Source organism: Equus quagga, chromosome 1, assembly GCF_021613505.1.
Source record: "Equus quagga isolate Etosha38 chromosome 1, UCLA_HA_Equagga_1.0, whole genome shotgun sequence".
Classification (NCBI taxonomy): domain Eukaryota; kingdom Metazoa; phylum Chordata; class Mammalia; order Perissodactyla; family Equidae; genus Equus; species Equus quagga.
This window is the reverse complement of record NC_060267.1, coordinates 76,059,940-76,085,390: the sequence shown is the minus strand read 5'-3', so window position 1 is coordinate 76,085,390 and position 25,451 is coordinate 76,059,940. Positions and strand designations below refer to the sequence as shown.

The window sequence follows — 25,451 nt, the reverse complement described above, 5'->3', positions numbered from 1 at the left end:
ATCATCCTGAACGGCTGGGATGGACTGCGATGCTGAAGAGCAGTGGCCACACGGTCCCATTTCATCTTCTTGAGCCCATGAAGCAGATGAATTGTTTCATTGATTTGAGAGGTGGCAGTAATGGTGCTGGGGCTCACCACAGCCACGGGGACGGCTGGCCAGGGCCTGCTTCTCCAACAGCCAGCCGGGCCTAGGACCCCGACGCGAGCATCCGCTCTACTCAGCAGCTTATGGGGACCAGCTGGGAGGAAAGGCCCATCCTGAGGGCTGGGTGCTGCATTCAGATTCCCCGTTTCCCTGTGGCCAGAGCTCCTGTCCTCTGCACCCGTCTGGTGAACAGAGGTCGGTCACCAGGTCCCAGAGAGACCAGCTTGCTGCCTTCCCAGCCAGGCGATTCTGCAGTGCCTCACATCCCCCTTAATGTCATTTTGTAAGGGAATCAAATGAAATCAAAGTGCGGCTTGCTGCCAGTGCAGACCCAGCTGCTCAGCCTCAGAATTACCCCTGCGGCTGAGTTCTAGCTGACAGACTCTGTGTCTCACTTGTCCCACGGCAGGCTGAGTTTATTCCCCAGCTGGGCAAGGACATGGGCCTGGTCACAGAAGATACGTCCCATCCCGTTAGCCTGCTGATGCGACACGCCTGATCTTTCCTAGGCTGGGAGGAGGACAAGTGGGAGGCGAGGGACAAATTCTCTTCTGAGCCACTCTTCCTGGGTTTCAAGCGGCCACAGCAGCTGAGCAGACTCAGCAGGGCACAAGACCCCTCTCTAAAGACCCTGAAAATGTTGCAGGACACAGCACAGAGAGTGCCCAAGGTGCAGGGCTTCTCTGGCCTGAGCATCTGTCGGGCGTCTCTGACCCTGATGCTATACATACCCTTTGTGTGTGAGCTGTCGCTCTGCCCTGTGGCCCTCTAAGTCCTGGCAGTTAGAGGAGGGTGTGAGAGCTGCCCGACCCTGGACTCCAGCTGCAGGCAGGGAGCAGGCTGAGCTCTAATCACTGTCCCCTGGGCAGGTCTCTCTTCAGCCTTGTGGCAGGACTGTCTCCACTAGGGTGGCTGAGCCACACCTCACCCCGGTCCCTGACCCTGGAGCGGTGGCTGAGCCACACCTCACCCCGGTCCCTGACCCTGGAGCTCTGCAGAGAGCAAACCAAGTGAGTTTCCAGAGGGCTGAGCGCCGGCTTCCCATCACACCCTTCAGCACAGGAGCATGGAGGGACAGCACCGGCAGCCCTGCTGACGCCTGGGGGCTGGGACTTTCCTCACCTTGGCCACGTGAAGCGCCCACTGCTCCCGACTCCCAGGGACATTCCTAGAACTCTGCGCTGGGCCCTACCCAGGCCTGGCCAGGAGGGGCTCTATGCGGAAGGCCCTGGTCCTCATTCGCATCTACTGAGAGAGCCAGATGCAGTGGAGGGTTGCGGGGGTCAGGTGGAGGGAGGGGAAATGATCTCTTCTCATTCCAGAGCCTCTGCCACATCCCAGGGTCTGGGCATTCACATACCCCCCCCCATCACTGGAAGACTGAAGGGACCCCCTGACTGATCTCCTCACACCCACTTGGGCCCCTCCTTGCACTCGCTCATCTTCTAGAAAGGTACCTGAGACTCTGTGACTCCCTTTCTCAAAAGCCTTCAATGGCTGCCCACTGTATCTAGAATGAAATCAACAGAGCAGTCACCCCCACAGCCCTGCATGAGCTAGCTGCCACCCGCCATTCGCCTCCTCGCTGAGCTCCAGCCACGCTGGCCTGGCTCCGTGCCTCCAGCACGCCAAGCTCCTTCCCATCCCAGGTCCTGTCCACAGGCTGTTCCATCTGCCTGAAGCATTCTTAAGTCCCTGACAGGCTACCTCCTTTCTGGCCTGCAGGTCTCAGCTTTAAAGTTATGCTCCTCCCCTGCCCAACCCCCCCACACTACAATCTAAATAATAGTCTCTCTTAAAGGAATCTGTTCTTCTCCTCCATAAATTATCACAGTTTGTAATTACGTGTGTGTGTTGGTGCTAATGTTTTGAAATCTTGGTAAGAGCAGAGACTACATCCACCTCATTCTCTTCGGTATCCTCAGCTCCTAGCACAGAGCCGGGCATAAAGTAGGTGCCCCCAAAATATCCGTTGAGTGAAGGAATGAACAAATGAGTACAGAGGAACGCGGTGAACAGGTGGAGATGTCTTCTGGTGGCAGAGGATCACGGTATTGTTTTCCATCGGGCTGACCTCTCCCAGCCTCTCCTGCTGCCCCCAAGGCAGGTGCTGGAGCCACTGGACATCCAGATGCTACTCCACCTCCTTCTTCCTTGTAGCGAATAAGCTTCTGAGTCTTCTCCATTTGGGGCTTTCTGATGCCAGTCTGCACGTGTCCACAGGGCCTCTCACACCACCGTGGTCCTTCTGATGCCAGTGCACACACACTCGTGGGGTCACTCCCTTCAGGGGACCCTAGGCCCACCATCTTGGTCCTCCATTTTGGGTCCAGTTGAGGTGAGGTTACTGTGTGGTAGGGGATGCCCAAGAAAGGGTTAAGTTGCCAGAAGCAGAGTCCGGCCCTTGGGTTTGCTCAGCCAATCAGAGTCTGTCCTGATGAGGTAAAGCTTCTATCCTGGGTAGCATTGGTTGAGCTGGCCGGCCCCATCTCCTGCTGGAGAGGGCCGTAAGGGTGGAGTTTCTGTGGAACCAGACAGAACTGGAATTAGCTTGCTGTCCACTCAGGCCAGGGCTGCCTGACTCCAGGACCTGCCCCTGCTCCTTCCTAAGGTGCTCAGACAGACCTGGCATCTCCGGGCCCGTCTCTGGCTGCCCCAACGGAGATGACAAGGTGGCATGCACCTTGGGGTCCCATTTGGGAAAAGTCTTACAGCCTGAGCAGACCCAGGAGACCTCAGTTTCCCTGCCTGGGCCCTGGAATATGTGAGGTGGCTACCAGGAAGGGACATGGAGCAGTTGTCACATGTGCTCAGAGTGGCAGCATTCAGCTTCAATCAACAAGGCCACTGGATGAATCTTCCATACAGACATAACTTTAATAATAATAACAAAAACTCACAGAGTTCTTCTTGGGCACCACTTTGCTAAGCACATTACATGAGTTTAGTCCTCATGAGAACCCTGTTAATCCATCCACTTTATTGAAAGGAAAAACCTGAGTCTCAGAAAGGCTCGGTGTGTCACCTGAGGTCACAGAGCGGTAAGCACTTACACCTCCCATATCACTTGCTATGTTATTTTTGAACAATCGGTTGGCATTTCTGCCTCTGCCACCGGACCGTGATTTCCCAAGGAAAGAATGCGACGGATCCATCCGTGCGTTCCCAGCATCAAGCCCAGGGCACACCCTGAGAACAGGCAGTACCTGCTGCCCCACGCCCCCCTCCTCATGCCTGACAGCTCTATGGAGGGCCCACTCTCCTCAAAGGCTTCCCATTGGCCAGGCCCGCAGTGCGGGCTCAGGGGAGGTTCACCGAGTGGATGACGGATGTGCAGCCAAGACCGCCCTGGACCACTCTTACGACCCATCAGATATGGCCTTTAATGTTTGGATTGCCACGCTGGTGCCTGCCATGTCTGTCCAATTACAAGAGAATTCTCTAAGGACAGGGACCAGGTGTCATTCATCTCTGGGATCCCAAAGGACCTGAACTAGTGTCTGGCACAGAGCAGGCATGTATGATGTATGCTTGATTGAATAACTAAAATAATATGTATCTGTGTGTCCCCACTCGCTTGGAATCTCAATGGCCACAGGTTCTTGATTAGAACTGTTCTTGATTAGAAGCATCAGCACTCCCCGGGCAGGGAGTTTAGTAAAAGTCATCCCAGGCAGAAGAAAACAGATAGGTTCCCTCCGGGGATAGACGACGAAGCAAGAGAGGGGGCAGAGTTCTGATGAGGAAGAGGGGGTGGTGAGCAGAAGGAAGCTGGGAGAGGAGAGGAAGTGGGCAGTCATTTCTACAGAAAGAGGGAGAGCATGCACGCCCACCCAGAGCAGCCTTCTGCCTGCCGTGGTCAGCTAAGAGTGAGCCAGAGAAAGGCCTGGGAGACCCCAGAGAAGGGATGCAGCCATTGTGTCCACCCTGCCTCAGCTGGAGCCCCACACTGCAACCCACAGGCCACAGGCACCTCAGACACGGACAGAAAAGTCTGTGCCTGCCGTTCCCCCACCCCCCTGGAGGGAACAGCCCTGGCCGATTTCACAGGCAGTCAAGTTATGCGGAAACCTTCAGGACAGAGTGCCCTAGTGAAGACTGGATGACCCCAGGCCCTCAGCTTTCACGATAATCACACAGCTTGAAGAGCTAAAAAGAGCCACCCGACCAATGTGCAGACAGGACCACTGAGGCCACAGTGGGAAGCAGATGCCAAAGGTCACACAGCAGGTAGTGGCCCACCTGCCTCTCTGTTGTTCTCTGAATCCACCTTCTTCCAATTCCCTCCGTCCTTCCCAAGAAGCATTCATGTTCAGGGCATACCACCTTACTTTTCGCAAATTGGGAAAGAACTTTGCATTCCTCAGGCTGTCTGAAGAATGCCCCTTCCAAGGTGTCAGCGAACGCTGTTGGAAGGAACAGGGCTGGGAAGGGGCGGCATGGAAGTCTGGCGAGCTGCCTTGCAAACCCCTCTTTCCCCAGAGAGGCATCTGAGTCGGGGGGCGCGGGGAGTGGCTTAGGCAGCATTTCCATGGCGCAGCAGAAGGCGGAGCCCTCACAGGAAGAACAAAGAAGAGGCCTTTAAAAAGGCACACTACTCAGTCAGGACTCGAACAAGTTGGTCAAGCAGGACCCTTTTTGCTTGAAAAGCAAGAAGAAGCCTGTGTCGGCGCTCTGCTCCACCTGCCTTCTTCTCTCTCCCCTGGAGGACAGCAACCCCAGCGGCAAGGCTGTAGCCCAGCCTTTGGCAAGGAGGTTCCTGGTCACCTCTGAGGTGGCCAGGACCTGAGGGAGCCGAGCACCGGCGGATGACCTGTGACCAGCTGCGCAGCCACGTGGGCCGAGTTGTTAAGACTGCCAAAGCACTCCTGGAGCTACGTGGGGCTGGAGAAAATTGTATTTACTGGAACTTCTCTCAGGGAGCATTCTGCAAGTGACTAGAAGGAGTAAGTTGCTAAGATTCCTTAAGTGTGTCTGGTGGAGTGGGGAAGCTTGGGCAGTGAGACCCCCAAGGAGCCCGCCTAACAAAAGCTGGTCGCATAACTGCCTTCTGAGGCACTCGGGCCACATGGGGTGTGTGAGGCTGGGGCTGGGCCCGGTTCTCAGGCGAGGAGGTGATGCTGAGGCTGTCTCAGGGGTCAGGCTCTCCTTCTGTTCACCCTTCTCCCACCCACACACAGCTTCTCCATTAAACACACATTTAAGGAGTCTTGATTTGAAGAGGCATCCAACTGTTGCCTGCCCGGCATGCCCATATAGCCTTGGTGTGGCCCTGAAGCCAGGCCCCAAAGTCCTAGGCCCTTCCAGGGTCAGCCAGCCCAGGCCGCAGCCCTGCAGGGACCAGAGGCTGTCTCAGAAACCCAACCTCCCTTCAGTCTCTTACACTGTCCTCCCGATGGAAGAGGGAGAGACCCCACGGCCTTGAGAAGGCTATTGCCAACACACTCCAGAGCCCACCAACTCTGAAGTTGAGGCAGAAAGAACTCTTTCCCCCAGACCAGGAGGAGCTAAGTCCGAAGACAAGAAAGCTAGGGACGGGAGTTCAGCCACACGACATCCCAGGGGCTGCCCCAGTGAAGAGGGAGTGGCCTAGTTTCTGACTGTGACCGACCTGGGGCCTCGGGACACGTCTCTGTTCAGTAGAAGGACCTGACAGCGGGGAACCAGCCAGCGTAGCAATAAGCAGCCTGGGTGGACGCCGGAGCCGTGGACTCCCCACAGCTGTGGTTGACTGAGCGCCTGCTGCACACCAGGCTCCATGCTATCAACTGTACATGCAGCCTCTCATTTAATTCTCACAACCACCCTTTGGGGGAGGAACTGTTGTCCCCAGCTGGAAACACCAAAGCATTCAGTAGTACAGTGAGTTGCCCAAGGTCACATCGCCAGTCGGCAGCAGAGTGTGACTGGGAAGTCCGTGCTCTTCCCGCTGTCCTCTCTCATCAGAGTTATTCTCACCCCTGGCTAGTGTGAAACAAGATAACTTTCAAGTCAGAGATTACATAATTCTCAGAGTCTTTCTCCCTTCCTTAGGGAATAGCTGAGAGCTGCGTCCCCCACTGTCCCCCCAGAAAAGGCTGTCCAGCCACCTCTGCCCCGCCTCCTGCCCTCATGAGGCCTGTCCCCACGCCTGCTGCCCATGGCACAGTAGGCCTGAATGCATCGGGGAGAAGCAACAAGCCCAGCAAGCTTACTGGCTGCCGCTCACTTTCATTTATCCACTCCCCGCGCCCCGCCCGTCCAGCAGTCCAGCTACCTCCGCTCCTTCTGCAGCCAACCAGACCAAATCCAAACATGGCCAACACTTTTAGCAACAGATGGCACCTGACTCACAAATGGGAACTACGGCTCTGCCTGGTGGCTGGCACCATGGTCCAGCTCCCATCCTATTCCCCTTCACAGTCACGGGACAAGTTGAGGGGCGCCTGTCCCAGATCAGCCTCAGCCCGGAGTCTCTAATCTTCACTGATGCTCCAGCTGGCCAGCCCCGAGGCCCCAGCAAACTCCACTTGGCTCCACTTGGCTGTGGCCTGCGTCGAACTAGAACAGCTTCTGTAAACGTCCCTCTCAATTACGTGTGCCTTGGGCCAGTGTTAAACACCAGTGTGCTGCCCCTGGGCACGACCTACCCAATGGCAGAGGGGGACCACATGCCAGGCAGCAGCAGGCAGGCCAGCCCAAATTCCACCTTGCCATAGGCAAACCACAGAACAGAGCTGAGAAGCGATGGGTCACGCTCGGTTTGGCTCTGTCACTCTACCTGAGCAATCTGAACCCACTCAACAGACCAGTGAGAGGCCAATGGGGAGAGACATTTGAGCACAGGCCTCCTGGCCAAGCTCATTGCCCAGATCCAAGTCCTAAGCTCGGAATGGTCCCAAACTCAATCCGGACACTCAAGGGTCCAGGCTGGCCGAGGGGAAGCCAGGCAGCCAGGGCTGCAGCCACTGGCAAGGCCCTTACCTTGTTCTCCGGGGGCGAGGCCGACAGCTGCTGCTGCTTAGCGATGTTCTCCGACAGGCACCAGCACACTCTCTTCTTCTGCTCCTGCGAGTGTGCTTCCAAAGTGAATAAGCACTCTGCCTTCTGACGTCAGGGAAAACAGAGAAAGGGACAGTCAGGCCTGCTCCCTGGTTCGGGGGCTCCGGGGCCCAAGCCCATCCCTGGGCTCCAGAGGGTGAGGTTGCAGCAGTGAGGGGAGTGCCCGCTGAAAGCAACAAATGCACACTAATCCCCAGTGACATCGAGGCAGCCAGAGGAGCAGGGAGGCTGGCTCAGGGGCCAGCTGGCGAGCCGTGTGCCCACGGGTTGGGGGAGGGGAGGGAGGCGGTGGTTCCCAACACAGTGGAGGCCTGTGGAGAGCCGCAGGACAGAAATGGTGAGGTCACCCCCAGGGACAGGCAGCACAAAGTCTCTGGCCCTCTGATGCTTTGAGGAGCCAGGACTCCTCCCCCGGCTCCCAGAATGCCCCTCCCCCACCTCAGTGCCCCATCTGATCACGAGGCCAAGGCTAGATGGGTGGCTGGACAGACATACCAACAGAACTCAAACAGAAACTCGCATCCCTTTGGAAAGAAAGTCTTTGGCGGACACAGCCGTGCGGCCTTCTGCAACCCCACTCCTGCCTGGCACGTGAGCTGGGCCTGATCAACTGAGAGCAACAGCAGGCTCCAGCACTGCTGTCATTTACATCTCGCCTTGCAATTTACCCTTGTTAAATGCTGCTGTCTCGTCTCCCCATCTAGACTAGAAATTCCTTCTAGGAGGGCCTTTTTCAGCAGGGCCTAGCACAGTGCTTGGCAAATAATGGCCTCAGGAAGCTCTGGCTCCCTGGAGGGACTTCTGGGATGACGTCAAAGCCAGGCCAGCTTTGGCACAAGCACGGGGGAGCTGCTGGGACCCAGAGAGCCAGCCGAAGAAGTCGGAACGTGCTGGGGGCGGGGCAGGACAGCATGCCCAGGGTTATCATCCACTGCAGGACACTCTGATCAGGGGGTTGCAAGCTCTTTCTGACTCCGCTGGAATCTGATTATAACCCCACAGGGCTGCGATTAGATGAACTCAGCCAGCGAGCTAAGAGCATGACAGGATGGCTTGGAACAGAGAAAAAGACAATGTTTCGATGCAGTCCTTTCTTGTTTTGCAGTTGGCAGACCTGGTTTGAATCCCAGCTTTGCCACTTCCTAGCTGGCGACCTCAGGAAAGTCTGTAAAATGGGAATGCTAAGACAGCACGTGCCTCTCAGAGCTGTGGGGAGGGCGAGCAGTGACAACCATCTGAGGCCTCCCTCAAACCAGCAACGACTGTTGTTATCACTCGGACTTCATTCACTTAATAACATTACTGAGCACCTGCTGTGTGGCAGGGACTGTTCTAAGCCCTGGGGTAAAGAGGGAAGGAAGAGAGACCAAGCTCTGGCCCTCAGGTTGGGGGCAGAGACAATAAACTGATCAACAATTAAACAATATAATTACAAGCTGTGAAAAGGCCAAAATGGAGAAGTCCTACTCGAGCCTGGTGGGCAGAGAAGGCCCCTCTGAAGGGGCCAGCAAATGAGCAAAGGCCTGAACAATAAGGAGCCAGCAAGGAAAGTGCTTGGGAGAAACTGTTCCAGGCAGAAGGAACAGCCAATGCAAAGGCTCTGAGCTGGGGTGGTTATCTGCCTTGTCTAAGAGCATTTGGAGACATTTTCTACCCTGCCATCCAGCCCAACCCTCAGGGATGTCACCCTCCAGGGCGAGGCCACTTCCCACGCTAAGTGTTCCCAAGATACCAGCCATCCCTCTCCTGTCTCAAAGTGCTCAGAAGCTGATCTTCCTAAAAGCAAGAGAGGAGAGAGGGAAGAAGGCCCCACCCCCGGCTTCAGGGAACTGGCCGATGTGGGAAGGCAATCCGACCACTTACCAGCAGGTTCTTCCACTTACCGGAACCCCCAGCCCACTGCAGGGGAAGGGCACGCCCAGCAAAAGACCCTGAGATTCCCTAGGGAGAAGCCAGGTGGGGCAGGAGCTGACCTGAGGGCCCTCTGCAACCTGTCTCATCATGTTCCCCCTGCGAGGGGAGGCGTGAGGCACGGACGACGGCCCCTTCCAGCTTGGAAAAGCCATGGCTCCACAAAGCTGGCCCTGGCCTGAGCCCCCCAGCCCTGCCTCTACCCAGCTGTTTGGGCTTCAGCAAATCTCTTAATCTCCCTGAGCCCCATTTTCCTCCTCTCTTTCTGTTCTGAAGCAGGAATTCTGCCTTAATAATAATTTCTTGTATCTAACCATCAACGTTTAAAAGCACTTTCTCCTCCGTGACCTCATTTGAATCTTGACAATTCCGTGAACAGGTAGAGAGGCCACAGATTGTTACTCCCATTGTATGGAAGGGAAAAAGCAAGGCTCAGAGAGCTAAGGGCCTCCCTGAGGGCTTATGGCCAGTGAGCAGCAGAAGACAGACTCAGAGGCCCAGAGAAGCACCTGCTGTGATTTCTTCCCCAGAACCTGGGAGGCCTCCTAGGAGGCAGCCGCACCGCCGGCTGGCAGGAATGCTCCCCTTTGCACACTGGGCCTCGAAGCAACCAGAGTTCAAAAGCCTTCAGAAGAAGTCTGTCGGCCAGTGGGTCTCAGAGCAGCTGCAGAGTTCACTGGCAGCTTCTGTACAGCTGTGCCCTGCTCTGAGCTCCAGGACGGTGGCCCCCTCCTCCAGAAGCGCAAAGAAACTTCCCCACTGAAGCTGAACGGGCCTCTCCCAACGAAGGGCTGAGACAGCCACCGACCACCCCAGGCCCCACACAGTGCTCAGTACTTCACAGCAGTGTCCTCATCCTTCTTCCCACAATCTCGCAAGGCAGCAAGCAGGGATGGCACTCAGGATGGCCACCGCATCGCCTGTATCGACAGTAGAGTGCAGGGCTGGGCCTTGCCCCTGAAAGGGTGAAGCTGTGAGCCCTGCAACGATCGAGGACCCAGAAGGCTTTTGAAGCACCAAAGACCTGAACCCAGGCCTGGCCTGGGGGTAGGGCTGGCTGTCTGGGATGGGCACCAATTTGGGAAGACCCTTGCTCCAAAGCCTCCCTCTCTAAGTGCTTCTAGAGCTTTCGAGGCTGGCCCAGGCAGGAGAGAGAGCAAGGAGCCAGCTCCCTCCAGGGAGCCTGAATTCCCATCCGCCTCAATCTGTCAAAATCAGGGGCCCCTATTGCCTGCCTGGCAGCCCCAGCATGTGGACCATCTCTCAGTCCACTGTGTGAGCCAGCTCATCGGTTTCAAGACTGGTGCACACTGTGCCCCCAATACCGGCCTCCAGGGTCAAGTCTGGAAGCCGCCCTGAAGGCATCCTTAACACGCTCAGATGCAGGCCCTCCTGACCACAGGGTGGTTAGTCAAGCACAGATGCAGATGCAGCAGCCCTGCGCCCCGGCCTCTGCATTCAAACACGAGCATCCCCAGGCCCACCAGACCCCCAGGTCCTCTTGGCCTCTTTAAAACCCCCATCTTGCCTCATCTCCTTTTCCTGAACTAATACCATCTTTGTAAATACTAAAACCTCTTCTGCTACGATTTAAGTTTCTTCACTTGCTTTGACAAACATTCTCTCGTTTAATCCGATTCTCCTAATTACTCTATGAGATGGGGGGGGGGGGCGAAGGAAAGGCACAGCTGTTACCACGTTTCAGATGAGAAGACTAAGGCTCAGAGAGGTGAAGTCGGCAGCCCAGGAGGTCTCAGGAGAGGAGAGATTCAAAGTCTGTCCTCCGCCTCCTCCAGAGCCTGGGATCCTGACCCATTTGTACAACTGCATCCGTACATTACAAAGAACGTGAGATCTCCCTCTTTGCTTTCTTTTCAAAAGATCAATAAATCATTGGTGATGTCTCTAATGGAGAGTAAATGAATATGAAAAGCTGTCCCCCTGTGAGGAAGCTGGCAGTAACAAGAGCTGCCATTCATGGGGCTCTCACCGTGTGCCAGCCTCTGTGCGAAGTGCCTTGGATACAGTATCTTATTGAATCTCATTTAATCATTACAACAGTCCTGCAAGGTGGGCTGCATCAGCCTGGTTTCAGAGATGAGTATGTGACTAGCCCAGATCGCTCAGGAAATGGCAGAGCCAAGGTTCAAATCTCGGTCTTCCTAACCCCAAAGTACAGACTCTTAATTTAATGAAGCCAGGATCAGATTCTAACTTAGAGAATGGTCCCCCGGCCAACATGCCCTTTGACCCCAGGGCCCCCAGTGCAGCCAGTAGTGTGCTGCATCTGTCCCATGGATTTGCAGGGGCTGAGGGACACTTGTCCAGGTGTATAGAGACCCCAGGGCCAAGGACTGCTTAGGACAATCTCACCCAGGACCTACTGCTGGGGAACACTCAGAGCTGCTGCCACCCGGGCCCTTGGGGCTTTCTCAGTGCGGTGGAAAAGCCTCTCCAAGCCTGCCCTCCCTGCCCTGGTTTCTTCTCGGGGGCCACCTGCACATTGGGTAATGAAGAAACCACTGTTGGAAGTTCCAACCAAGATGTGAGTTCGGAGCTCTCCATGGGATCCAAAACCACTGGGTCAATCCTGTTCCCAGCTACAAGGCAAGAAGGCCTCTTGTCTTCCCCGCATTACAGACACGCCTCTCGTAAATAACAGCCCATTGAGAGAAAAGAAAGACTTCTGGCTGCCTGTGAGCTTCAATCCCCCAGCCCCTGGGGTCAGATCACCTGGCACTTTACAGAAATAAGAGGCCACAGATCGATCACCCTTCATCAGTCTTTGGAGGGTTAGGAGTCACAGCTCCCTGGAAACCAATGAGCCGAAGTGCTTTTCTCTGGGAAAAACAAACCCAGCCTGGCAGGAAGCTCTCTTGGCGGTAAAGAACCTGGAGGCTCACTTCAGGCCCTGCCAGAGAGACTCAGCACCCAGAGGGGTGAGGCTGGAGGGGCCAATGCCCTGGCTTGTCCCTGGCTCACGGCTTCTAAACTGCTCCCTTGGTTCTGTGGAACTGAACACCGCCGGCTCTGAAGCGCCAGGAACTGAAGGAATGATTTTCCATTACAAACAACACACATGTTCTTCTCAAAAGGGTGCACCTCTTGGCCAGCCAGTGTCGACCATGCTCCACCCACAGAGTATGGCCAGTATAGACTTCTACAAGACAGGTGTGCAGGACTGTTGGTGGGGCAGAGTTAAGCAGAAGCAGAGGGCAGGAATGGGTCGAATGAATTCTTGCTTGGAACAGACAGCACCCCTACTCATATTGGCAGAGACACAAGGTTGGGAAGAGAATATGTGCTGAAAATCGACAAGAATTTGTACAGCTCATTGGTTCTCAAATTTTCATCACCAAGGACCTCTCTGATTAAACCCCTGGTGATGATATTGCATTTAGCAAACCATATCAAGCAATAAGTTGTTGGCCCGACTTTGCTCAGCAGAGGCCCAGCACCGCCCATCCGAGCTTCTGATCAGACTGAGGTAACCAGGACACCAATCACAGACAACTGATGTTTTCTTTAGCCTGTGTCATCTGGCCCAGGTAAAGGTACAATTACCCTCAGGCCGTTTGAAAACACTGACAAGACCCTGTAGGAGGGGTCATGGGTGGTACTTCCCAGAAAAAGAGGAAGAAAGAGGCTCGTGCAAGGAGTGCAAGGATCAAGGCACGTGCTAGACAGAGCGAGGGGAACCAAATAAATAAACAGGGTGATCGACAGGTGTCAGGCCACGGCCTCGCTATCACCCTGTGGGTGCTGGAGACCAGGAGGTCCTAAGAGAGGGATCCTCCAACACTTTCATGTCCAGAGACACAGGGGCAGGGACGGCTGTTCCCAGTCTACAGAGCAGGCCACTGCCATTCTGGACCTGCCCAGGACCAGGGCATGACATGGTGTGGAGGCGGGATCAGCACCTTGGCCTAGAACCCAGCCCAACATCTTCCCTCCAGTGCCAGGTCACAGAGAGAAGGACTCACCTCTGCCAGATACAGCACACAGAATTTCAGGTCTTCTGAAGAACCTTGGAGGGAACAAAAAGTGAGACTTCCATTAGAACTGGCCACAGAGTCACCACAGTTTGCTCCAGCACAGCCAGCTGTCTCGCCCAGAAGGCTGTGTGTGGGATTTCCTGCAAAAAGAGGAAGAAAGAGGCAGGCACAGGGGACAGGGAAATCTCTGGAGCAAAGCTCACTTTATAACTAACCAGGCGGAGGCCCCGTGGTAAGGCCCTACAGGTCAGCCTCGCCCAAGGAATGCTGAGATCTCGCCCCCTGAGACGTAGCCAGGAGCTCCCTCCAGGCATCACGCAGCCAGGTGCAGGGAGCTGTCCTCCATCCCAAGAAGCTGCCTCCTTTCTTCCCTGCAGTGAGGGACACGGAGGCAGCACACATTCGGGTTTTCCATCCAATACTCCAACTGCCTTCGCCATTTTGAAATGCAACAAGGAACCACTTAGTTGCTGGGTGGGCCTTGTTTTCCGCTAAGGAATGCATGAGCTGTGCAGGGAATTCCCAGTCACAGGCTGGGTGGAGCCCAGAGATGGCTCCCCGGCCCAGGCCCAACCCCTCGCTGTGTTTTCCTGGAGCCACCTCACCCTGGGTCTAGAATCCCAAACTCAATCATTCACCAAGCCCTCTCCACCCTGAAGGCAGCTGGGAGGAACTGTCCCCTCCTCCAGCAGAGGAGCTAATGGAATACCTACCCTAAAGTGGAAGATGACTTGGTCATCTTCCACCAGGTCAGCACCTCCCCGGGCAGGCTGTCATTTTTGAGGGAAGCAGACATACAGCATGTCTAACAGCAAACACTTAAAGTGCCCTGGACCTTTAGAGTGTCACAGTGCCACGTGCCACCACTGTGCCCAGTGCTTTACACGTGTAAGCTCAACCCTCACAACAACCCCTATGAGACAGGGGTTCTCATACCGTGATTCATGGGAGAAAACGGAGGCACAAATGAGCTGGGTAACATGCCCCAGACAGAAAGGGGAAGGACCAAGATTTATGCCCGGGAAGCCTGGCTCCAGAGCCCACACTCGGCCCACTCCATACCTGCCTCTCAAACACCCACCATGCAGGCCCTACCCAGCCCCTCTGCCACTGTAAGACACCAGGCCCAGGACTGGGCTCAAAGCAGATCCCTCCACACACAGCCAAAGCAAAGAAATTGTCAAAGAAATAAAAATGTGTTGCAAAGAAAAGGTGGCAAAGGAAAAACAGAGACAGTGGGTCAAGCCTATGCCTAAGAAAAGTAGTGAGTGAGGGCCCTCGTGTGGGTGATGGCCAGGCCCCCTTGGAGTAAGGACAAGGGCAGTTCTCTGGGTAAAACTCTCCCGAGGGCCCGGGGTGCCAGCCAGAGCCAGAAAAAAATAGCCTATCAGTAAACGGGGTTCGCCGTGGACTGAGAATACATCCTTCTACTTCTCCCCACCTAGAGACAGGTCGGGAGGGAGGGAGCCCTGCTCAGAAACCCATCATGTTTAAGAAACCTCTAATTTCAAAGCTTCTTCAGTTCCTTGTGTTGCTGAGGGTGGAGACAAGGGGAGGTGGTTTCTTCTGTTTAATAAAACACACTGGGACGTTTCCTTGACTTTCCAGAAGCAGACCTTAGTGCCAAGGGAGAAACAAAAAGATCCATGTAAGAAAAGAACAGAAATTTGGGTTTTAGAAGCTGGCAGTGGGAGAAGAGAAGGTTCTAGAAGGGAGGGGAAAGCCAAGGAGATGGGTGCCTCAGGGAGACAGGAGGCCGAGATTGGGGGAATGTAGCCTAGGACATAGTCTCCATGGCAATGGATGGCTGATGGATTGCCTCGACAGCTCTTCTGTGCTGTGACACCCCCCACCTCCTACATTACCCCAAACCATTACTGGAATCGGCTCCACACCACAGCCTTGTGCTGGTGGCACTTTGAGGGAAGGACAGAACGGGGGCAGTGCTCAGCATGGCTCAGAGTCTCATAAAAGGACAACGAGCCTCAGAATCCAACGGTGCCGGGAAGGAGCTGCAGCTGCGGAAAAGCAGGCTGCAAGGTGGCTGACCCAGGAGAGGACCTCAGCCCCACCAGAAACCTTCCTGGAACATTAGATGGGGCTCTGGACTTTCCAGAGTGTGGAAACAGGGACGACTGCGAAGGAAAAGAAACAGTGAGGCAGCACACATTCGGGTTTTCCATCCAACACTCCAACTGCTTTAGCCATTTGAAAATTTAACAAGGAGAAATTTGGTCCCAGGGTGGGGCTTGCTTTGCACCACGGAATGCGTGGGCCGGACAAGGGGGGATCCACAGTCATGGGCTGGGTGGGGCCCAGAGATGGCTTCAACACCCGGGTCTGACCCCTCTGTCATTTTCCCAGAGCCGTGTCAGGCCTGGTCCGAGATCCCAAACTCAACCATTCTCTAAGCCCTCTGCATCCTGCGAGACACGCCAGGAGGGCTGTTGTGTCCATTTTCCAGATGCAGAAACTGAGGCCCAGGGAGGGAAAACAACTTACAGGAGGCATACAGCGAGTAAGCGGCAGAGCTGAGATTTGAACCCAGGACCACCTGCCTCCAAAGCCTGGGTTCTGACCACTCTGTCACACTTGTGCCCCCCAACCAGCTGACTCATCAGTCATTCCACCAGCTATGTGCCCCAGAAGTGGGAATGCGTCTCTTCCACTGCCATCGCCTCGGGGTCAGCACTGAGGTGGGCTCTGAGGATGTGCTCAGAAGATGGTTACAGACTAACTTTAACTCCAAGCATTCCAGCGGCTGGGACCTAAGCAGCTGAGTTTCCAAGGCTGGGCACCTGCTCCCCAGCATGGAGGGAGAGCCCAAGAATCAGCTGGACATTTCCAGGCCATCCTGAGAGACCCAAGCAGGTCAGGAAGACATGCTGTGGGCGGGATGCTGGCCGCCTGGGAGGCAGAAACACAAAGAGCAGCAAAGCCAGTGGGCGGCAGCGGCAGGAAGAGACCACAATGGGCCCCGGCTGACCGGAGATATCCCAATTGTTAGCTCCCGCTCTCTGCCCGTTCCCATTACACTGCCACTCAGCCCCACTGAAGCTTGGGGGAAGCTGGGCAGGAGGAGGGCAGGCAAGGTTTAAGTGGCCACCAGCAGGGAGCCCAGGGGGAGGAGCGCCCTCGCAGCCCCCTGAGCTGAGGCAGTGCTTCTGGTCTCCTTTCAGTCATTCATTCATTCACTCAACAAACAGTCACTGGGCACCCATGACGTTCTGTGCCCTTTGCTAGACCCTGGGAGTACACTTGGCCAGCAGAGCCTTCAGACAAGTGTCAGACAGAGTTTATGGTCCCTGGGTGGGGCAAATTCTCCCCCTGCCAGGGAACGACCCCCGCCAGCCCCAGCCCCCAGGAAAGGCTGGCTGTGCTCCTTGTCCACCGTCTTCTTTGCCCACATTGAATTCTCCGCACAAGTTGATTTGAAAGAGACTAGAAACCCAGCAGTTGTGAGTAATGTTAATCAGAGACCATTCGGACAACAGAAGCTCCAGCTGAGGCCCCAAATGCCTCTCTTAAAAGCCTCACGCAGGCCTTGCTGCCTCAGCGGGTCTCTGGGGGCACCCAGGAGGCAGGCAGGAAGTCGGGCACCAGGACACAGAACACCGAGTCCTGTGGCTCCAACTCCAGCTGCAGGAGGAGGGGTCACCGAACTTCTGTGAGCCCCAGGACCCACAAGCCTGTCTCACAGAGGGAGGCAGGGGAGGAAGCCCGGGCTCTGCCAACGCCTGGGAAGAGATCTTGGCGATGGAACATGCACCTTGAGTGCCTGCTGTCCCTGAGCCATTTCCTTCGCTCCCAGCAGCGCCCAGCCTCCCTGGAGAGCCACATTCACCGTGTGTGCTGACTGCCACTGCTGGAGACGGGCAAGACAATCTGTCTGCACCAAACCATTTGCCCAGCAAGCCCAGGACAGGCACACACATGCACACACATACACACACCCATCTCCCATGCCAACAAACAGGCTCTAATGGCGGTGGCCATCTCCCCTGGGGAGTACTGGCCTTGGCCACCCTCAGCCTGCCATCTGCAGGGAGAGGATGTGGTCTCCAGCCCAAGGAAGCCATGACCGCACAAGGCTGTCGCTCACATGGGCTCAGCATCTGGAAGGTTTCTCCACAGCACCCCAAGGCCCCATAGCACCCACGCTGACCAGCTACCCCCCCGTGGAAGGTGGAGCACACCCTGCCTCTAACTTCCAACCTTGGGTCTGGGGGCTCCAGGAGGGGACCATCCAACCCATTCTTGGTGGAGGCTCCCCTGAGGGATGGAGCAGGACATACGGGCACTGTCCAGCTTCTCACAGCAACCTCAGGGTGTGTCTGGGGATGTCAGGGCCAGGAGAAAACACAAAGAGCTGACTCAAGCCCCCACCCACAGAAACTAAAGCCCCAAAAGGGAAAGGGCCAGTCAATGTCAGTCACCCCAAACTCCCAGAAACTACCCCCTACTCTTCCACTGGCCCTTTCGCTCCCATCCCAACACCCTCTCAAAGCACAGCCAGTTTGAGTCCCTCCTTTCAGCAGGAGGCTGAGCAGACCAGGGTCCTGGGCTTGCGGCCCCAGACCCGAGGGATGAGCACAACAGATAAGAGTGTGGCTCTATAATCAGTCAGCGTGTATTACGGAGCACCACCCCCAGCACCCCTCAAAGGGCCTGGGTCCCAGATGCCTGAGTGGGGGGCGGGCAGGTCCACAGAGGAAGGGACTGCGCAGTTTGAGGGTGTGTGTGTGAGTGTGTGTGTAAGCGTGCAGGGGGTGGGAGGGACAGGAGAATGGGCATGTAGGGGAGGCTGGGTGGAGGGAGGGAGGTGCAGGGCAGCAGGGAAGCCAAGGGCAGAGTCGCTGTAGCTCTCACCTGCCCCACTCCCGCGGCGGGCGGGCACCGGGGAGCTCCCTGGACCACCAGCATCGGAGCTGAACTTGTGCAGAGGGCGGCTCCTCAACCTCCGCCCTTGATCAGGCCAAGCCCGCCCCGAGGGAGGGGCCGCCCCCCCCCCCCCAGCAAGGTGACTTGCCTTTTCCCCCCAGTGGCCACCCTGGTCAGTGGGCAGGAGAAAGCCAGAGGCCAAGAAGGAGAAGTCATAAGTGACTTCCTGCAGGGCGGGAGCGTGGCGGTTCTCACGAGGCCGGTTGTAAGGAGGAGGAACAACAGGGGCGCCCAGCACACGGGCCGGGTTTGCAAACAGGCAGGAAGTTTTCCTGGAGCAAAACCCGTCAAAACAGAATTCTTTTGCCGGGTAATATTTTCCTCCCTGCCCCTGTCACCCCTGCTCCAGCAGGTCTGTTGTTGTTTTCATAATCTGGGAGAGGAAATTGAGCCCCTCTCTGCGGGGACCTCAGGCGCCAAACCAAACCGCTCAGCAGATACTCCCAGCTGGCTTCCCGTTCCCGAGGGGAGGAGGGCGCGATGGAAAGTTTGGGGTAGACAGTCACTCCACGCTCCCACGTGCTCCTGCTCGCCAGCCCACAGCCCCCCGTGCTCCAGCCTCCTCAGGCTCTGGCCTGGGGGATGCAGCCGAGCGGAGAGAGAGCAGCGGCCTCTTGTCCCGGATATGTGTGGTGAATAGGGTGACGACCAGCATTTATTGGGCACCTGGTGTGGGCCAGAACCTTTGCATAGATGACCTAATTTGACCTTCACAACAACCTTCTGAGATACTATCACCTTTACACATGAGGAAACAGGCTCAGAGAGGTTGAGTAGCTTTCCTAAGGTCACACAGGTAGCGAGGGACAGGGCCGAGACTTGAACACAGGTCTGTCTGAGGCCAGAGCTCTCTTCCCACTCCACTCCATAACCTCCCTGAAACATCTCTGGAACAGAAACCTCCCAGCAAAGCTCAGGGTGTCCATGGAGGCTTGCCAGCCTAGTGGAATGCCAATGTCTGAGAGTCCACCAGCCCAGGGCAGGACCTGACCACGCATGCTCAAATGCCCCACTGATAACTGGCGGCTCAGCGGCCAGAGGGCTGGACCCACCCTGAGCATCCAGGCGACCCAGAGCAGCAGGCCTCGGGGCAAGCGGGGAGGGGATGCGGGCACCTTGGGCTCGTGCATACCTTCCTGCAGCTTCACGCTCTGCAGGTAGAGCGGGTTCCTCAGGACGTTGCAGCGGCCAGGCTCGTCCTCCTTGGTGAAGAGCAGCAGGTCCGAATAGGCAAACAGCGTCACCTGCGTCAGGAGAGAGCAAAGAGGACCAGCTGCTCAGCTGTCCCACAGACCAGGAGCTACCACTTCCCCTGGGGCTCTGAGCAAGGAGTCCTCATCATCGCAGACAGGGCAAGACTTAGCCAAGGGCAGAAACTGGTCTGCAGTCGAAACTGCCCCCTTGCCCTACAGATTTCTACATCTCCACTCTTCAGAGTAGGAAAAAACAAAGAACAGAACGGACCCTCACGTTCCCTGGCAGATGACCTCAACACACCTCTCCAGGCCTGACACCCCACAGGCCCACTTCTCTAGCCAAACACCCCTGGAATCCCCAGCCCAGCGCCCTTGGCTCAGAGCCACCCTTGAGCTGCAGAATGTCCCACATTCGCTTGCATCGTCCTCTAAAGGTCTGGCTGAGAGAGCACTGGGCTTGGAGTCCGAAGTCAGGAGGCTCCTCTCCCAGTAAGTAGCCATGAAAACTGGTTAAGTCCCTGAGCCCCGTCGCCTCGGTTTTCTCATCTTTACAAACAGGCGAGTCCCCGCCCGGCTTCCTCCCAGGTGCCTTTCACAAGCTCCTGTAGACTATCAATCGAAGCATTGTGCAATGTGGGTATTATTACCAAATTCCTTGCGGATAATTTTAACTGCGATAAGGCGCAATCAGTTCAAGAAAAAGCCAGTTACTTAGCTCCAAGACAGCCACGTACAGAACTTTTATCTCTTTAACGCACTAGCTCCTCCAAAAATAAAGGAGAAAGTTATTTTTAGACAGTATAGGTAAACCAACAGGCATGCTTGGCATATTTTTATGCTACAAAAATCCACTTGATCCTCTAATGCCGCTACAGATTACACTGTTCTTTGTTTTGTAAATCCTGCAGTGGACTTTAGTCAAAAGCAATAAAATCCAATTTTAGATTCTCCAAAGAAAACAAAATATTATTAATGATGTGAACCGCCCTCTGAGACGTCAAACTCTGACACTTCGTCTCTCCTGAAGTAAGAAGCGTGAGCCCAAGGGCTTGGCCGGCCGGGGGGCGGGGGAGGGGGAGGGCCACAGTGGGTGAGTGTGACTTTGTGGCGGAAGTTTAAAAAGCCAACATTTAGCCATCCGACTGGTAAAGATGATCTCGCACCTCTAACTCTGAGTCGCTATCCTACAGAAATACTTACAGGGATACACAAATATGAACCCATAAGGATGTTCTCAGCAGCATTTTTGTAATTAAAAAAAAAAGAACATAAAGACTCATCAAAAGAGAATGGATAAAACAGACTATGCTACCTTCCTACGGTAGAACTTGAATGCAACTCTTAAGAGAATAAAGAAGTGCCCCATGGGGGCAGAAATGGAAATCTGTTCATCATAAGTCAAAATAGTGCAACGTGCAAAAATATCTACAGTGGAATCCAGTTTGGTAAAATAAAACTGTCAATCTGTTTATACTTTTTTTTTTTTGAGGAAGATTAGCCCTGAGCTAATATCTGTTGCCAATCCTCCTCTTTTTGCTGAGGAAGACTGGCCCTGAGCTAACATCCGTGCCCATCTTCCTCTACTTTATATGTGGGACGCCTACCACAGCATGGTGTGCCAAGCAGTGCCATGTCCCCACCGGCGAACCCCGGGCTGCCGAAGCAGAACGTACGCACTTAACCGCTGCGCCACCGGGCCGGCCCGCTACACATTTTTAAGATGTTTAAGACACTCACCACACTCTTCTCTCTGGGGAGTGGCATCTTACTTCATTTATTTCTGTTGAATTTGCCTTATACGACAATGAGAAGCTGTTACTTTTGTGATTTAAAAGTATATAAATGTTTTTCAAAGGACCACTTGGCGTCTTCAGTGTAACTCAAGAGGTTTGAGGGAGTCTGGGTCACAAGAGACGATAGGGGGCATTCCTGAGCAGGAGGTTCCAATGGGAACCCAACATGAAGGCTCCAGAACCCTGGACCGAAAGGGTCCTGGCCGTGACTCTCTCCAACCCACTTTCCAACACAGCCCTGACACAACACAGCCCAACAGAAGCCTCCTTTGTTGAGTACTTACTTTCCGCTCAGTGGATCCTCACTTATAAACAACGCCATGGCCTCATTTATACATGAGGACCTTGCAGTACAGAGAGGTTAAGTAACCTGTCCAAGGCCACACAGCCAGGGACCACTGCCCAGGTCTGGCTGACCCCAGGCTCTCACTGTACACAGAGGTAGCAGTAGGCCTACAGCGGGCCTATCCCTGAATGTGAAAGAACTCAAGCTGGGATCAAAAAAGAGGAGCTAAGGAGACCCCCCCCCAAAAAAAAATGAAGTTAAGAGAGGGGAAGAAAATGATGGGAGAGTTCAGAAGGATTTGAGAGGTTGGTTGTCTGAGGGGAGGACTTCCAAGTCCAAACAGTGGGACGGAGGAGGCGCTCAACTGGCTGAACACAAGGCAAAGCTCAGGCTCCCCGACCCACTCACAGGAAGCCTCGAAGCCATCTCCGGACTCACCTGGAAGCTGGCAGGGGAGGGGGTGGAGGAGACAGTGTGTCAGGAGCCCAAAAAGTCACACGATGGCCCAGGCCCAGAGAGGGCTGGATGGAGAAGAGTCGGGCAAGGTGAGAAAGGCTCTGACTGCCACTCTGGCCCCGACTCCCAGAGCTGAGAACCTGGTCTAGACAGGAAGTGATTAAGGCATGAATGAAGAATTTCCCCAAAGGTCGGGTCAGGGAAAGGACAGCACTGGCACACAGCGGGAGGCAGGGCCGAGGGGCGAGCGTGCCAGGGAGGGCAGGTGGGCCCCCCTCCTGGCTCACCAGCATCTTGCTGGCCTTGCTCCCATCTCCACGGCCCAGTCACCTGCTGCCTTCCACAACAGGCCATGGGGGCCGCCAGGTGTCTTCCCCACACTTGCTCCAAAGACACACCTATTTTTCCAAAGGGTCAAGGTGGAGGGATCGCTTGCTTAGGAAATCCTTGAACTTGGAGGGTCACTTCTCCCAAGTAGCCCTAAGCAAGCTTCCTCTGGGAATCGTGCCCAAGGGCAGGGTTTACAGAAAAGACCTTGGTGCCTAATTAATGGTAAACTCAATGAGTCAGTGCGCAAAGTGAGGGCGTGTCTGTCTTGTGCCCCACAGGACGGAACCTCTAGCACAGGGCCTGGCTACACTCTAGATGCTCCGTAACCAAGGCTGGAATGTAGAAATGAGGCTGCTCCAGATGCTGATTTGATCTCAGGGCACATTAATCAAGTTTGTGACTTGTGGGCGAGGGAAGATGAGGGCAGTTCACAGTGTGGGACTGGAGCAGCTCACAGACATTAGCAAACTGGAGCATATTCAGAGAAGAGATGGGACAAAGAACCCACCGGGAACGTTCCAGGAATAAAGAACTCTGTGGAGCGTGAGGGCGAACTTGCTACAATTTAGCGCTCTCCGGTAACAAAACTGCTGCCTGGAGGGGCTGCCTATACAGACTCACGAACTGGCTGGAAAACCATCAGCTAGAAAGTCACAGGGAGACGATCAGCACGGACGACTCGTGAGGCCCCAACCAACACTGCCCTTCTACAAACTCAGCCAACTCCTCAGGAGTTGGGCTATATTTTAGGCCTGAATAACACGATCCACATCTTTGCTTCCTAGCACACTTCAAGAAAAAGAAGTGTCTTTATTTTACTTGTCTTCAAATCGCTTCTTTCAGTCTCCAAAAGGAGTCTCTTCTAAGGCTCCACAGATCCACCAGGCAGAGATTTTTTTGACAGATTGGAACAGGAGTCAGCCCATTGCTTCAGCTCGTGCTTGCTAGTTTGTTTTGAAACCAACATGCCAGAGGTGGCATGGGATGCGGGAAAACACAGGTGAGCCAGGGATCCGAGTGCTAATCCTGGCTCCATCTCTCATGAGCCTCGAGACCCTCAGGCCCCAGTTCATCTCGGTGGGGCCTCAGTTTTCTCATCAGTAGAGTGGGGACAATTGTGCCTCTCATGGGGGTGCTGCAACAGCTAATTGAGAGCTGGTGTGTAAAATGCATGCACAGTGAGGATACACACAAGAAGTGCTCAGTGTTTGCAGACTCATTGGTGAGCTGACAAACAAAGAGCAAATTTAGACATATTTGTGTGTTGCAGGGTGGCTGACTTCTTCTGAGGCTTGTGAATTTATAGCCACACCTCACTTTCTGTCCCTTGGCCACCTGTCTTAGCTCTAGCCCTCCCCACTTACTCACCAAGCACAGCTCCAAGTGCCTTCTTGTTCCTAAAACTCCAATCTCCCTCAGCAGATGAAGTTTTACCCCCAATTCAGAGGACGTGCTGAGGTTCTTAAGAAAGTTCCCAAAGAAACGTAGTGAGCAAGGCCAGTGTGGTAGAAATAAGCACAAAGCCTGCCCAGGAAGCTCCCTTGGAAGAGACGACGCTCATTTGGAATAGTATGTGAGTTCTAGTCTGCTTGTTTAAAAAAAAAAAAAAGGCAACAACCTGCTTTAGCCATAATTACACATGATGTCCCAGGATGCCGAGGCGGAAAGCGCTCCTAGAGATCAGGCAACCTCGGCTGCCTCAAATACACACCCACCCACTGCTCAGAGGAGAGGGCTGAAGAGGAAAAAGTCACGAGTGAGCCAGCAGGGCGGGAGCCAGCTCCATGTTTCCTGCCTCCAAGTTTCCTGATCTTTCTGACTACCGCAAGCCACCACTCAACTCAGCCAAGCCACGCTGCCAGCGCTGAGTCAGGGCCTGACCTGCAGCAAGCCCCCAGCTCCTCTCTTCAAGGCCCCCAGGTGGCCCAGTCGGCTCCCAGGGCTCCGATTTCCATGCCCAAGTAGATCTAGGCTCACGGGACTGTGCTGGAACCTGGCCAGCTCTGGGGATCGTGTGGGTGAGCGAAATTCCCCCCGTTAGAGATAAGCCGGGAGCAGCCGGAAGAATGTCATGGTCTCCCCACCCAGGCCTCTGTGGGCAGAGCTGAGCCCAGGAGCAATCACACACTTATCCCTCAGAAGAGGATTTGAGATTTAGGTTAATACAGACACAGAAAACCTGGGTAACTGATGCTCCTCTAAAAATTCTCTTTGGCTGATTGCTTTAATCTTCTCACCCACAAAGTCATTCATCATAGCTAGGGTGAACTGCCATCTCTTCTGCCCCTTTGAGGAAGTCGGCATAAACAAGGGGATGTCTTTCAGGGTTGGAAAAACTTTCTAACCATCAAAGACGGACTAAACAGCTTTGAGAGGTGGTGAGTTCCCCATCGATGGAAATGTGCAAGAAAAAGCTGGGTAGCCATTTGGTAAGGAGGGCGTGGAGGGGGATGGAAGACTTTGCAGGTTTCTTCCACCCTGAGATTTAGAATTCTAAAACCATCAGGAAGAGAGAAACGTTAGAGGCTCGGACGATGGCTGATGCAACCCACCAGAAAACCCCAGCTGGGAAACACGTGTGTGAGTCTTACCTCCGCAGCCTTGTTCCTCCCCTCGTACAGCAGCAGCTCCTCCGACAACAGGAGGGTCCGGGCAGGGTTACAGAGATCTAAAGGCTGGAGACAAAAGTGGGCAGGTCCAAGAGGCCCGATGGAGATGGTGGGGGTGGGGGGAGGCAGCCTGCCCAAGCCAGCCACAGAGAAAGAGCCCTGTCTGCCGGCTGAGCCCGCCCTGTCACCCCAAGAACCACACGCCCCCTCATACACAGATGGAAACAGAAAGACAGACAGTCTCGTCCTGGGCGGAACTGTTGCTGCCACCTTCCCCACCGTGAGAGCTCCACTCTCTGGCAGGAAGTCCAACCACGTGTCTAGGCCTTTGCAGGCCTCCTCCCAGCTCCCCCACTCCCCTGGCTCCTGGGCCCTCCCAGCGCCCCTACTCCCCATCCATCCTGTTCATGCCTCAGAGGAAGGTCCCCAGATTTGGTCACCTGAGTCCCTTCAAGGCCAGGCCAGTTCCTGCTCCACATTCATAACACACTTGAGTTCACTGATTCCTTCTCAGCCATTAGTTTCCAGAGACCAGTTCTCACCCAAAACTCTCACCCCACCCATCACCCTGCCCCATCCACCGAGGAGCCCGGCCCCGTGCCCAGCCCAGAGAAAGCTCCCGAAGGTCTGGATTACCCAGCAGGACTTATCCTCATGAATACATATTTATAACATGGCTTCTAGATACCTGACACCAAGCAAGGCTGGAAGAAAGCCAAGGAAACAAATATCAACTCCACACAAGA

At 55.0% G+C, this 25,451-nt stretch overlaps 1 protein-coding gene across 3 annotated transcripts in view; it reads right to left on the bottom strand.

The window, feature by feature from the left end:
• Window positions 1-25,451, bottom strand: part of RGS3 (regulator of G protein signaling 3) — a 117,800-nt gene that overhangs the window by 49,073 nt on the left and 43,276 nt on the right. For all 3 annotated transcript variants that reach the window (XM_046668459.1, XM_046668470.1, XM_046668477.1), the window contains 4 exons: window positions 24,688-24,771; window positions 19,168-19,279; window positions 13,083-13,126; window positions 7,111-7,233 (listed from right to left, as the gene is read on the bottom strand). In XM_046668459.1, coding sequence (XP_046524415.1) covers window positions 7,111-7,233; window positions 13,083-13,126; window positions 19,168-19,279; window positions 24,688-24,771 — 363 coding nt within the window. The remainder of the gene's footprint in view (window positions 1-7,110; window positions 7,234-13,082; window positions 13,127-19,167; window positions 19,280-24,687; window positions 24,772-25,451) is intronic.